Genomic DNA, 14,211 nt, shown 5'->3' with positions numbered 1-14,211 from the left:
AACTTACTAGTTATTTTGTAAGGGCAAGCGTAATTTCTCCTGAAATCTTGGACGCCAAGGAGCGTCTAGACGCGACTGCATTCGTGCCTTACAGACGTCATATCCTAACACCAACACGCGGTTCTGACGGCATGACGCTGCTGTGGGCGTTGCTGTGGGCGCAGGTGCTTGACACAAAATCTGGTACCTGCGCACTGCCCAAACCCCCGGGCGGGAACTGCTCGTTTGACCACACCCTCGTGCGGTCAAACACTGGAATTGTTTGTAATCAGCGCGTTGGGATGCGAACGCGTAACATACAAAATGACATGGACGTCACCTTGCGAGTCTGCCAGACGTAACAGGCATTGGCTTGATGATATCGCGGAGATCAGCGACAGCAGCCTGCATTCGATCGTGCCAGTTGTGAAAAAAGAAAAACAAAAGCGAAAATACAGGTGACAGCAGCATAGAATATTCCGGTGATTTTTGCACTATAGGTGTTTTCTGAGACTTGGGCATCACTTCAGCCTCGCGTTATCTAACCTGAGAGGCGAACTAAAGAGGTTTCTGTCTTGACCTTTTCATTGCTCCAACTCGACCTTAACCCTCCTGCTCCATGAAGTGCCCCAAAAAGCCCTCTAAATTATTCTCTCGCCCTTTCCGCTTCTGTACAAAACGCGCGATCAAAGTGAATACTTTACCCGGGGGATACATCTTACTTTGCGAAAATCAATGGCCGGCGCGGACGAATTCTGCGTTGTTCAAAACGACTAAACGAAAAAAGTGAAGTTAGTAGTTGAAGTTAGTACGCCGTTGAGGCGTACTAACTTTGAAGTTAGTACGCCTCAACGGGTAAATTGTCTCTAGCTGTAGATGAGACATTTAGCCAGTGCAGTGCAACCGCTAGCCCAAACACGTGCCGGTACGAAACTCATCCAGATCGAACCCAGGAGCAGACTTGTGCCCGTTTCTTGGAAAAATGTAATGGATTACAATGACTAATTACCGAGCCTCAAATGTAATGGAGTACCGTTACAAATTACATTCATTGAAAAGTAACGAATTACTTTACTTGCTACGCTACAAATCACTTTCCCGTTACTTTTCCCTTATACTTATCAAGAAAAAATAAAAACAATTTTGATGTTTTCAAAAATGTTCTGCAACGCTACTTTTCATTTCTCATACGACCGCATTAGGGTTGTTCTTTTAAAAATGAAATATTGTATTTAAGAGAAAGAATGTAGGTGCACTCCGTTCATCCGGAAGCTGACAAGGCAGCGAAAGCTGCAACCAAACTCGCCATCCCGCTAGCTAACGTCGACCGGGAATTATCCCTTGAATTCTGCATACAAAGCTTGCGTTGCGCGGGCTCAGTAGCAGCGTCTGCCTTCGCTAGGAGATCGAGGAGACAACGCCGAGTAGGCGTTTGTCTTTATCTTTGTTTTTCACATAATTGTATATGCATTCCACGTTGATCTAGTAGTTTTAGTGACCGGTCATACAAAAATCGTGTTTTGTTTTCGGTTACTCTACTCTTCATGATCACTCGTGGAATGGAGCGTGCTGGTTAAGTTACGGTGTTTGTGGAGAATAACATAGAGGACGAAAACAGGACGACACGATGTTTTCTATTTTGTTGAACTTGCTATCTTTATGCTGCTGAATTGCCTACTCATATCGCTTAAGTTTGCATTGTGTTCATACTTTTAAGAAATAAACGGTAATTAAAGTAATCCGTTACCATAAATAGTAAAGAAATTACATTACAAATTACCGCCGCCAAAAAAAACAAAAAAACAACAACGTAACGTGGCATTAAAAATTACTCGTAAAAGTAACAAATTACAAGTAATCCGTTTCTTGTAACGGATTACTTCCCCAGACTGCCCAGGAGGTTCTGCAGCGCAAGCTTTCGCTCCACGCTCCGAGTTGAGACGCGTTAACCCGCTCGGCCACCGATCTCTTTTTTTTTAACAAGTAATATTTACATGATGCACATACCGCCCCTTAAAGGACACATGCAAAGGAAAAAAACATTTTTTTTAAACGGCTTAGATGGAAAAAGGACGCCATAAAACGATTTTACAACGAAGAAAAAAATTTTTAGAGCTATATTTACGGCGCAAAACGAATTTGTAGTTGGCGCCCGCGGGCACCGCGGAAAAGTGGTCTGTATTTATCACGTGACTGGTCTTTAATTATCACGTGGTGCTTGCGCTCTTTCGGAAGCTTCCTATGGCCTCTAAAAGTAACTTATTCATCTTTGTTTGAAGTATAACAAAAAACCAAGACGAATAACTAACTTTTAGAGCCCAAAGGAAACTCCTGAAAAAGCGCAAGCAGACGTGATAAACCTGTGCGCCGGTCAGACGACGGCGGCGGCGCCCCGAAGCAGACGAACTTGTGCGGCGGCGGCGACGGCGGCTTGGAGAAACGCGTTGAAGCGGCGTTCGCACAACGCTCAGCGTGCGGCGGCGACGGAGCGCGGCGGCGCGCGGGCCTACCATGTGACTAGCGGCGGCTCCCGCGAGCGCCAACTACAAATTCGTATAGCGCCGTAAATATAGCTCTAAAAATTTTGTTTCTTCGTTGTAAAATCGTTTTATGACATCCTTTTTCCATCTAAGCTGTCTAAAAAAATTTTTTTTTTCCTTTGCATGTGTCCTTTAAGGTCGCAATCTACCATGTCGTGTAGAACACTATATCTCCTGCTTATAGCGCTAGACTTTTTTTTTCTCCCCAGCAATAAAGAAATTTTACTAAAATAACTGGAGGAAACCTAAACAGTTATGAAATTTATAAACGTCAGTATTGTAGACACCCGAATTGCATTACCCTTCTCTGGTTCATGATCTCTCCAGACACGGTATTAGTTTACATCTTAAAGTGCCCTTGTATTTGTCGTTCCTAACTTTGCACCTTATTTTTTTTTTGCGCAGCATTTCCTCTTATTCGTCCATCCAGCCGCTCACTCAACTCTCCACTGTCATCTTCCTCATCTGCCTCCTTTTCGTAATAGTTACGTGCTCAATGATTGTGTATTCCTGCGGCTTAAAGACCTGCAGCCGCAACGAAACTGGCGGACAATAACAACTGCAGGACTCATGTAACTGCAGGGCTGGAAGTGTTCTCGTCAAATAGAAGAAATGTCGCTTCGAGTGAAAATTACGTCGGTGTGACCTAAGAGCTTTATCTCTTGAATAGTGCACATGTATTTTTGTTTAGCGTGATTATAAGCTGACTGACATAAAGTGTAATCGTTATTTCACGTCTCCTGCACTGTATCGAAAAAAAACAGCGCTCCCCGCTTGGGCTTGGAGCACAACAAAGGACAAGAACATAGCCAACTCAACTCTGACGTCACGGCACTGTGGTGGCGCTGCTGTCGGCACTGCGCATGCGCAGACGCTTCATCTCACGCGAATTTGGCTTGCGCGCACGCGCAGTACCGTGGGCCAAGCGGTAAAATCCGCAGAACACTCGCCGGTAAAATTGCCAGTGCGCAGGAGTTGCGGTGAAGTCTGTACCATACCGAGCTCTGATCGGCTGTGATTGAAAGGGTATGGTAACCTCAATGGCTAGACGCCTTGATGTCTACCCAATATATATTTTTTTTAAATCAGCCAATAAGAGCTATGCGTTCTGACGTCATCGCAACACCTCTGCAAGAAGTGGACGAACTTGCGCTCCGCGTTCGAATTTATCCGAAAAACTCCAAATTCCGATGTGGTGCAAAAAAAAACAAAAAAAAACACACACACAGAAAAAACTAGGATGTATTACAAACAAGTTCGGTCAAAGCACAAAGAACAGGCGTCTTGAAGCGATGCCTCTTCAATTTTCTTTCAAATGTTGGACTACTGACAAAAGGCGGTTCACCGTTTACCTCGCCCAGTTTTTTTTTTTTCGACGACAATAAAACACTGTTTTGAGCTTTTAGTTCAGTTTTAAGTTCGGGGTTGTGCTTTTGTATAACAGTGAAATCTATGATCATAGAAGGAAGGGGCAGCTAAAGGTTCTGTCTCACCACTCCACCCCTCGCAGCCGCAGGTAGGAGCGATGAAATTGGATGGAGCGAAAATGAGATTTCCAAAGACTACAGAAAGACTTTGGCGATTTTTAAAGTATCGACGTTTATTACAGCAACACTTGTTTGCAGGTATTGTTGTGGGACAGGTAATATTACCATTGGCAAGGGTGCGAATGCTCAATCCAACCTAAGAAATATCATTCGAGACAGGTTACCATAATGTAGGGCAGGTTTATGCACGGATAATATTTTTTATTTCAGAAAAAAAGAAACATACATTAGACCCACAACAAAATTAAACTTCAAATTCCGGACAATCAGGAAGCTCTCATAAATAAACTCCGATAAACTTCTGATTTCAGGCAACAACAAGCTCCGAAAAGCACCCTCCGAATTTCACGAGAAATAAATTCCGAGAACACGGAATCCTACATATAACGGTTACCAACGCTAAAAGCTATGGCTTCTGAATGTGTGACAGCTCTGGTTTTCTACGCTCTTCTTGCAACTCACTGTAAAAAGAATCAGTTCCTCGTTAGAGTTTATACGAATTCGTCAGGGCAGACTGTTTCTAAAAGCACTTCAATCCCTGGTGTATTTTTTTTACACGGTACATTTTTTTAAATGCCGAAAATGCTTGGCGGAAATTCTTAATAGTTTGGTAGACTAAGATGAAAACGTTTACATTGGGCAGGGGTGAGCTGTATTTCAAATACTGTGAAATACACGTTTAAAATACTTTGAGTATTTTTAGGTTAGAAATGTATTTGCCGATCGTATATAAATACTAAAAATAGAGTATTTCAGAGATAATTTTGGACATTGTTCGCAATGTGAATTTTTTTGTCACTCCGATACATCTTGCCGATGTTATTTTTACCTATTTTACGGCGAAGGAAAGCCATCTGTTTTTAGAGCACTTGAATGTTTTCGCATATAAACACCACTCTTTTTGGGTACGTCTTTTTTTTAAAAATAGGGGTTAAATTTATGTTTGATGTCAAACTATCTGGGAAGCAAATCGACATACCCTGGCCGACTAAACTCACGCTGTCTTAACGTCTGAGGACTAATTTATGGGAACCCGATGTATCTAGGAACCTGTATGAAAATAATAAAATACACCTTGTTTCGTGTGTATTTTGTCAAAGTATTACTTTTTGTATTTAGAATTTCAGATACATTTTTCCAAGTAGTTTTCCCATCTCTGATTGGACAATGCGTAATGAAAGTATCATGGTAGTTATTGTTCTTTATTTTTCTTGAGCAGGATATATATTAAATATACTGCAACAGAGTACAGTGTTACTGAAATTTAACACCGCCACTGGGTTACAGACATTTTGATCTATTGCTGGATACTCAAAGCTGAAGCGATCACTGTAGCAGCTGGGGTATGTTCCTCAGATTGGATTGTGAACAGGGGATTAAAACTCCAATACGTAGTTGGACCGTTATTGCCAGGAATAGCATCAAAAGTGGCAAAAACGAATCGTCTCGTACATAGGCGGAAAGCTCTCGATTTACCGGGGAGGGGGGGGGGGGGGGGGGCGACGAGCCCGACTTATACTTAAACGAGCCCCACACACACACATTTTTTTTTATTCGTTCAACAAGCATAGCTTGATTGTTTAGATTAGGTGCGCTATTTGTGCATCCCGTATAAAACCCAAAAGGGCTCCGGCATGCGCGTTCACTCTTTTCCATTTGTAGTAGTCCTCAGGGGAGGCCAGGTTGAGGCCTTGTACCTGAGTCAGGGGAAGGAGGCGGTGCTGATGATTTGGGCGATTCCAGAGAATGTGTCGGAGGCCAGCTGCGGACGCCCTGGCAGAGCGGTGGGGGCAAGCCGGGCTGGCATCATCGGGGCCCCGGCCCCAGGAGGCCAAGACTGCTGGGGTGACTGCGGAATCCGTCCGGATCCTTGTGAGGAGGACCTCCTCCCGCCGGGGTAGGCCCGTCGGGAGGGGAAATGAGCACGCGGGAATGAGTGCACGCGTAGCAGCCCTTATGCGGGCCTTGCCCACGACGAGTGAGGCCTCCGGCTTATCCGGGATGGGGGCGGGATCAGGGGAGGGGGAATGTTCAATCAGGGCTCGAGCGACTTGGTGGGCTTTGTCCTGGTGAGTACCGTGCTGGTGATCAGGGGTCCAAAGAATCCGGACTTCTTTAGCAGTTGTACGATGTAGGGCATTAATCTCGTAGCAGATATGCAGCAAAGATCGCGTTGACTTGAGATGTCGGATGGCAGAGGCGCAATCCGTGTGAACGCGTACCTAAGTGACATCGGGCATCCGCGTTAGTGCTTGTATGGCGTCTCGAATTGCGTATGACTCCGCGTTAAGCGGATTGTCCAACTGCGTGGCGTAGAACGCCGATGTGTCAATGGAAGGCTGAGATTGACAATGCACTTCGGTAGCGATGCCATGTCGGCACGTTGCTCCTTCGGTGTCGACATCTATCGCCGACTCGTCCGAGCTCGGGGCTGCGACCTGCTGTACTCGTGGTGGCGCGGAGCCGGACGGATGCGTACGGACGGTAGCAGGCTTGTTGGTAGTAATTGTAGTGTAGTACCATAATGGCGGTGGAACTTCAACGTACGCAGAGCAGCGGGGAGGTTCCTTGTGCAAAGGAGTGGTGGTATGTTTCAAATTGCGAGCTTCTCTTCGTTGATTGACAAGTTGTTCAATAGTGTTTAGTTGTGCATACTCGTACAGGGTACCAGGTAGGGGAATGCCGAGGGAGACTAGTCATACCGCGAATGGCGTCGTTATTGCTGATTTCAATAGTCTTCCCCTGAGATGCAGTGAGACGCTCGAATTGAGCTTGGTATATCAATCGAGGTTGAAGGACGCTTTTAACCAGACGTTGGGCTACCTCAGTCCCCGCTCCGCCACATCGTTTAGAGATGCGTCGAATGAGGTGTGTTGTAGACGCCGCCGTCTTGCGTGCCGCTTGAAGCCACTGCTTGGTTGAGCCGGACTGGTGGATTAGGAATCCCGAGGTCTTATTTTGACTAAAAATAGTACATCTCCCTACTTGGATTACAAAAAAAATTAGAACAACGTCTTATTTTGACGAAAACTAGTACGTCTTCCCACTTGGATTACAATTAGCACAGTGTCTTATTTTGACGAAAAATAGTACGTCTTCCTACTCGAATTAAAATTAACACAATGTCTTATTTTGATGAAAAATAGTACATCTCCCTACTTGGATTAAAATTAGTACAATGTCTTTTTGTGACGAAGAATAGTACATCTCCTTACTTGGATTAAAATTAGCACAATGCCTTATTTCAACGAAACATAGTTCATCTACCTACTTGGATTAAAATTAGCACAATTACTTAATTTGACGTAAAAGAGTACATCTTCCTAGGATGAAAATTAGCACCATGTCTTATTTTGGCCAAAAATGGTACATCTTCCTACTTGGATTAAAATTAGCACAATGTCTTATTTTTATGAAAAATAGTACATCTTCCTACTTGGATTAAAATTAGCACAATGTCTTACTTTGACGAAAAATAGTACATCTCCCTACCTGGATTCAAATTAGCACAATGTTTTATTTTGACTAAAAATAGGACATCTCCCTAGTTGGATTAAAATTAGCACAATGTCTTATTTTGACGAAAAATAGTACGTGTTCCTACTCGGATTAAAATTAACACAATGTGTTACTTTGACCAAAAATAGTTCATCTCCCTACTTGGGTTAAAATAAGCACAATGTCTTATTTTGATAAAAAATAGTACATCTCCCTAGTTGCATTAAAATGAGCACAATGTCTTATTTTTATAAAAAATAGTACATCTCCCTACTTGGATTCAAATTAGCACAATGTTTTATTTTGACGAAAAATAGTACATCTTCCTACTTGGATTAAAATTAGCAGCAAGTCTTATTTTGACGAAAGATACTAGCTCTTCCTACTTGGATTAAAATTAGCACAATGTCTTATTTTGACGAAAAAGAGTACATCTCCCTACTTGGATTAAAATTAGCAGCATGTCTTATTTTGACGAAAAATACTAGCTCTTCCTACTTGGATTAAAATTAGCACAATTACTTAATTTGACGAAAAAGACTACATCTTCCTAGGATGAAAATTAGCACCATGTCTTATTTTGACCAAAAATGGTACATCTTCCTACTTGGATTGAAATTAGCACAATGTCTTATTTTGACGAAAAATAGTACGTCTTCCTACTCGGATTAAAATTAAAACAATGTGTTATTTTGATCAAAAATAGTACATCTCCCTACTTGGATTAAAATTAGCACAATGTCTTATTTTGACGGAGAATAATACATCTCCCAACTTGGATTAAAATTAGCACAACGTCTTATTTTAACGAAACACTAGTTCATCTACCTACTTGGATTAAAATTAGCACAATTACTTAATTTGACGAAAAAGAGTACATCTTCCTAGGATGGAAATTAGCACCATGTCTTATTTTGACCAAAAATGGTACATCTCCCTACTTGGATTCAAATTAGCACAATGTTTTATTTTGACGAAAAATAGTACATCTCCCTACTTGGATTAAAATTAGCAGCATGTCTTATTTTGACGAAAAATACTAGCTCTTCCTACTTGGATTAAAATTAGCACAATGTCTTATTTTGACGAAAAATAGTACATGTCCCTATATATCAGAAAAATAGTACATGTCTATATCAGAGAACAATTATTACCCAACCTGACATTCTCGCATACATGAGTTTGCTGGACCACGCTATATTGAGCGAGCTCAGCACAGCTGGCAGCGTCGCGAGCAAGGCCACGATGGGAACGTGATGGTGCTCGAGCCATCCCACCGTGAACCAATATTTCGGTTACCTCACTAACCGCTCATTCACACTGGAAGCGGATCCGCGTTCGCAAAGCGGTTGCGAACGCGGTTGTATAAAGATCCAGTGCAATTGCACGCGCACTCGATGACATCAAGTGCGCGTGCAATTGTACTGAATCTTTATACAACCGCGTTTGCAACCGCTTTGCGAACGCGGATCCGCTTCCAGTGTGAATGAGCGGTAACCGCTCATTCACACTGGAAGCGGATCCGCGTTCGCAAGGCGGTTGCGAACGCGGTTGTATAAAGATCCAGTACAATTGCACCCGCACTCGATGACATAAAGTGCGCTTGCAATTGTACTGGATCTTTAAACAACCGCGTTCGCAACCGCTTTGCGAACGCGGACCCGCTTCCAGTGTGAATGAGCGGTAAAGCTCCTTCATGTTCAGGATAGAGTGGCTATACACCCCACGGGTGCGTGTTGCCATCTGTTGATTGAACTTACGCCTTGTTCAAGATGGCTGCCGTGGGACAGCAGCCTTAAGCACAGTTTATTTAGTGGCTCTAGCTTCCCCTAAATATGTTTCTTCCTAGCCTCCTTTATACTGACAATGCCTGGCAGATCGCCACGAGACGCGGCCGCCGAAAGTGAAAAGAAAGGGCGGCAGACAACATATGAGGAGAGTCTTGTCAAGGGCGCCCCGCTGCGGCGAGACGCCGAAACACACTTTTTCCGAGCGATGGAATGTCCGCTCGCGTTCCTCGCGTTCCTTGCGCTACCGCTTCTTTTCTCGTGGGGTTTGAAAATCATGTTTCGGGTCCTCGTCGCTGCAAAAGCTGTGCGCTGAACAGCAGCTTCCCCCAGAACTGCTCTCTGCTACCAGATACTCGCGCTCCAGACCTTCGACCGGGCACTCTATGGCTCCGCCGTCGAACTGCCAGGCTTTTTGAATATAGAGGAGGTTATGGTCTTTTGCATCAGAATGTTCTCTTTGCGCTCTTACGAGTGCGATATATTGGTGTTTGCCCCTAAATGATTGAGCTCATTACAGGCAAAAGTTCGAGAGGTGCTAAACTAATCGAAACTTTCGACCCAACAAATGCAAGGATATTAATAAAGATCGGAGTTTGTTCCCGTAGGTGTCCTGACCCGAGACGACGTAGCGTTTTACAAAGTTACGAAGAGTTTTACAGATATACGTCGAGATACGACCGCGAGTTCAGACCGATTCATAGCTGTGCTTGACTGGGGTACGGTGGCTTACGACTGCGTTGCCGGGACGTAAGTGTTTCGTATGTCGCGTGCAAGGCCACCATGGTTTATACTAAGCTGCGATGTCCTGGGGGCTGGTGGTCTTAAGTCAAAGTTCACACAACGATAAAGACACTACTAATATTTGTAAATGAACCTTTTTCTATGTTTTGTATGAAGCACGGAGGCACGGCCATAAATTCAATGATTATATAGATGGACACGCGGCATACAAAGCATGGATAAGATATGGGACAGGAATATAGCAAGACGTGAGGTGTATGCATTCTGGCGTAAGAGCCTGACCGTCTTTCCTCGCCACTGTGTGTTAGTGGGTGAGTCACTTTTAAACATTCATTTTTCTTATACTTTACAATGACCTATCGTGAAGCGCGCAGATTCTCGCATTATGGACACAATAAACTATAAAAAGACTACAAGCCATGTTTTTGTTGATATATTCATATTATTAAATATTTTGATATGCCCATAAAAACCTCTTGACCTGGCAGACTCGGCGTTTCATTTCGTGAATGAAAGTGCCATCAACCTTGCAGTATACTGGATGTCCAGCAACGTTTTATTGACACGGCTGCGTTTCTACAACACGATATGATCGCACCGCGGTTCATATGCGACGGTGACGACAGCGAAGTTTATCACGCAGAAAACAAAGCAAAATCATTCGTGAGAGTTGGTTCACAGCTTTTCGCAATCGCGCACTGCATTAATAAGCACAATACCGGGCGTTTGGACGGAATTTACATTTGCACAACAAAACCAAAAACGATTTGGTGCAAATTAAAACCCCTAAAATAAAACACGTTTATTCCTAAACCGAACTGAGTGCTTTGGCATCGAGGTGTCCGGAGAAGGAAAGAACGGAGGTCGCAAAAAAATGACGTATAAATATGTGCCCCTACGTGTATAAGAAGTTTCGCGCAAACAAAAATGTTGGTCTTTATTTGACTGACTTTGATATATCTGAAGATTGCTCGCCCAATTTTTATTATTTTCAAATGGGAATTGAAACGTGTGAACTCTGCTGACCTGCCATCACGCCTTTTGTACATGTAACCATGTATCCGAAATCCAACCCGTAGGTAAGGTTGTGATGTACCCTCTCCAAGCTTGAACAAAAGCAAAAACCCACAAGAACCCCAGTTGGTGCCTCACCAGTAACTTGGAGATATGACATGCCCTATAGTACAGAAAGTAGCATCTCGTGGAATTGTTCGTTTATTTGTTTATAGCGTCTATGAAAAAAGCGTTCGTTAAGAAGATGCGATTCCAAGCTGCATGAATGAAGCTCGGCAGTCCTGATGATCTATTGAGCATAGAATATAGGTATATATATTGACGTCTCGGCTTCAGGCGTTTTTGAATAACCCGGACGTCAGGCATTCGAGTGAAAAATGACGTGTCTGCCACGGCGCCTGCGGCCACTCTGCAGGTAAGGCACCGCAAGCAGGGTCACGCCCGCCACGTAGAGGCTGACTCCAGCCAACAGAAAGCCCGGCATATATGACTCAAACACGTCATGGATTAGACCGTTAAATGGCGGTCCGACAAGGGCAGCCACTGCAATGCAGAGCAGACTCAAGCCGTACGCGTTAGTGAGGTTGTCGAGTCCGACCAGATCAACGACCACAATCGAGCTGAGCGTGATGAAGCCCCCACCAGCGGCCCCGTACACGGCCGTGTAGACTATCAGGCAGGAGTACGAGGTGCACATGACGCAGAGGACGGTGGACAGGCCGCACGTCACGACGCAGGCCATGTACAGCCAGAGGCAGCCTCGGCCCACGCTGTCTGACGCCACGCCCACCAGCACGCGGCCCAATACGTTGCTCAGGCCGATCAGGGACACCAGGAAGCTTCCCTCTGCCCCGGTGACAGCAAGCAGTTCGACGGCCATGCTAGACAGGAACAGGTAGGGCACGCTGTACCCCAGGCCGCAAAGAAAGCGGGACAAGGCGAAGGCCATGTAGACCCGGTCGCCGAATAGACGGAAGTCGAGCATCTCGTAGAATGCGGCCGTCATCTGGTACGAGAAAAGCATCCTGCAGAGAAAGTTCCGGTTGTCGACGAGGGTGATTACGTGACAGTGGTCCGGGGAGTCAAGCAGACTGCTGTCGGTGGCGAAGACAGACATGACGGGCTGCCGCTGTTCCTCCGGCAGCGAGCCCGCGTAGAACAGGTCCTTGCGGAGCCTCACGTGCGTATGGAAACTCTCGGCTCCTTCGCCCACCCTTTGCAGCTGCACGCCCGCGTCCGTTGAAGGAGTGCGAACGGGCAACTCGTATACGGCCAGGTGCCTCGAAAGCGTCGATGACCGCTCCGCGGGCTTGTACGATGACGAGGGCTCCTGGGATGCGAGGGGCAACGCTGGTTGCACCGGCCGCATCAGGAGGCCCGCCACTACGCCCTGGAGCGAGAGCCCTGAGCACACGATGAGCGTGCCTTTCCAGCCGTACAGGCGGATCAGGAGCTGGACGAGCGGTGCCAGCACGAAGGTGCCCACGCCGGAGCCGCAAACCGTCACGCCCGTGGCCAGCGACCTACGCCTATCGAAGTAAGTGACACTGTTGCGATAGGCCTTGGCGAAGGTCACGTCCTTCCTTCGCCTCCCCTTCTTGTCCACCCGGCGGGGTTCGGCCTTCGCATTTAGGATCGGCGACCGGCCGTCTGAGCCGTTGTTGACAGAACACGTCGCCCGGCGCCGCGTGGACGCCGCCACACCTGGGAGCGGAGCTGAGCCGGACTCTTCTCTCTGGCTGCGGGGGTGAGTCCATCCAGGAACCAGCTGCCCTGCCGAGAGAGGATTCCGGGGGACGACGCCGGCGGCGGGACTTCCGGCCGAGTACGTTCGGCTCAAGTTTTCGTCCGGCGCCACTTGCGGATTATCCCGCTAAACCTTTCCCGAGCCAGGACGCCGCATAATGAGGGGATCATCTCCATCACGGTCAACGTCTCACGAGCTGACAGCGGACCCTTCGTCACCGACTCCTGGCGGGGCTTATTGAGGTCAAGAATGCCCCGGCGCCGGATTGGGAAGCCCGTCCGACGCTGCAGTGTGTGCGTGTATGTGTGTGCGCACTCGAGAGGAGTGGGGGCGGGGCCTGAACGTGACGTCCGTTGGCAGTTCGGCCACCATTGGCTGCCAACCGCTGGAACATAAACAGCGACTGTATAAAAAGAGCAAACGAGAGGCCGCGAGTGTGCTCTCCGACGAACAAGAAACTTCTGTACATATGTATTAAAACAGAGTTTATCGCGAGACACCCTCCCGTCTCCTGATGTCCCTGCCTGGAGTCGGCCTGCGGTTCCTGTCCTCGCCTGGCCCTGCCTGAGGCTGCATGGGGAACTCCTCGGTCGCAACAACACGCACACCACGGCCGGCAGCAGGATGAGGCCGAATCCCGTTCCGGCCACGAGCCCGAAGGAAAAGTACAGGTAGAGGATATTTGGCGCGTAGATGCTAAGGAAGAGGCCAACCGCGGACAGGAGCGAGCCCGTGATGACCGTCGTCCGGCAGCCATACTGGATGGTCAAGCCACTTGCAATCGGGCTGGAGATGAAGTAGGAGCCCATGAGGATGGAGGCGATCCAGGAGGTGAGCGCGTGGCCCTCGCCGAAGTAGCTGAGAAATTCGTCAAAGAAGACCCCGGACGAGTAGATTATGCCGTCGACCACCACGTGGCACACAAAGCCTGCCAGCACCACCATCCAGCCCCAGCCGCCATCCGGGGGTTGTACAGGTTGACCCACGACCAGCGTGCGATAAATCATGCTCGTCGTGTCCATGGCCTCCCTCACCGCTGTTTGCGATGAACTTGAATATCTCGAATGGTTCAGTTCTATTTGAATTCGCAGTCTGTTGCTGCGTGGTTGGTCTAAAGCTGGGCTGACATGAAAAAAACGCCGAGTCGATTCGTTCTCTTCCACTTCTACGCTTCAACGTCGTAGCGAGATTTTAGAAGCGAAGCTTCTAACAATACCGCTTGTCGACAATACCGCTTGTCGACAATACCGCTTGTCGAGAAGCACCGTGTGATAGCAGTGTGACCAGCTGTGCGACGAGAGACGGCGACGATGAGAGATGATGAGCGTCGAGCAGCAGCAGACTAATTGAATCGC

At 46.7% G+C, this 14,211-nt stretch overlaps 1 protein-coding gene across 1 annotated transcript; it reads right to left on the bottom strand.

Annotated features, from left to right (window-relative positions):
* Positions 1-11,467: 11,467 nt before the first annotated feature.
* On the bottom strand, positions 11,468-13,878 carry LOC115330222 (monocarboxylate transporter 9-like). The gene is made up of 2 exons (XM_040220910.1): positions 13,463-13,878; positions 11,468-12,656 (listed from the first exon to the last, which is right to left on the bottom strand). The coding sequence occupies exons 1-2, from the start codon at positions 13,876-13,878 to the stop codon at positions 11,468-11,470; spliced, it is 1,605 nt and encodes a 534-aa protein (XP_040076844.1).
* Positions 13,879-14,211: the final 333 nt, after the last annotated feature.

This window comes from Ixodes scapularis, unplaced genomic scaffold, assembly GCF_016920785.2.
Source record: "Ixodes scapularis isolate PalLabHiFi unplaced genomic scaffold, ASM1692078v2 PGA_scaffold0__279_contigs__length_252992795, whole genome shotgun sequence".
NCBI classification, from domain to species: domain Eukaryota; kingdom Metazoa; phylum Arthropoda; class Arachnida; order Ixodida; family Ixodidae; genus Ixodes; species Ixodes scapularis.
Note: the sequence above shows the minus strand (reverse complement) of the source record. Positions and strands in the feature narration are given on the sequence as shown.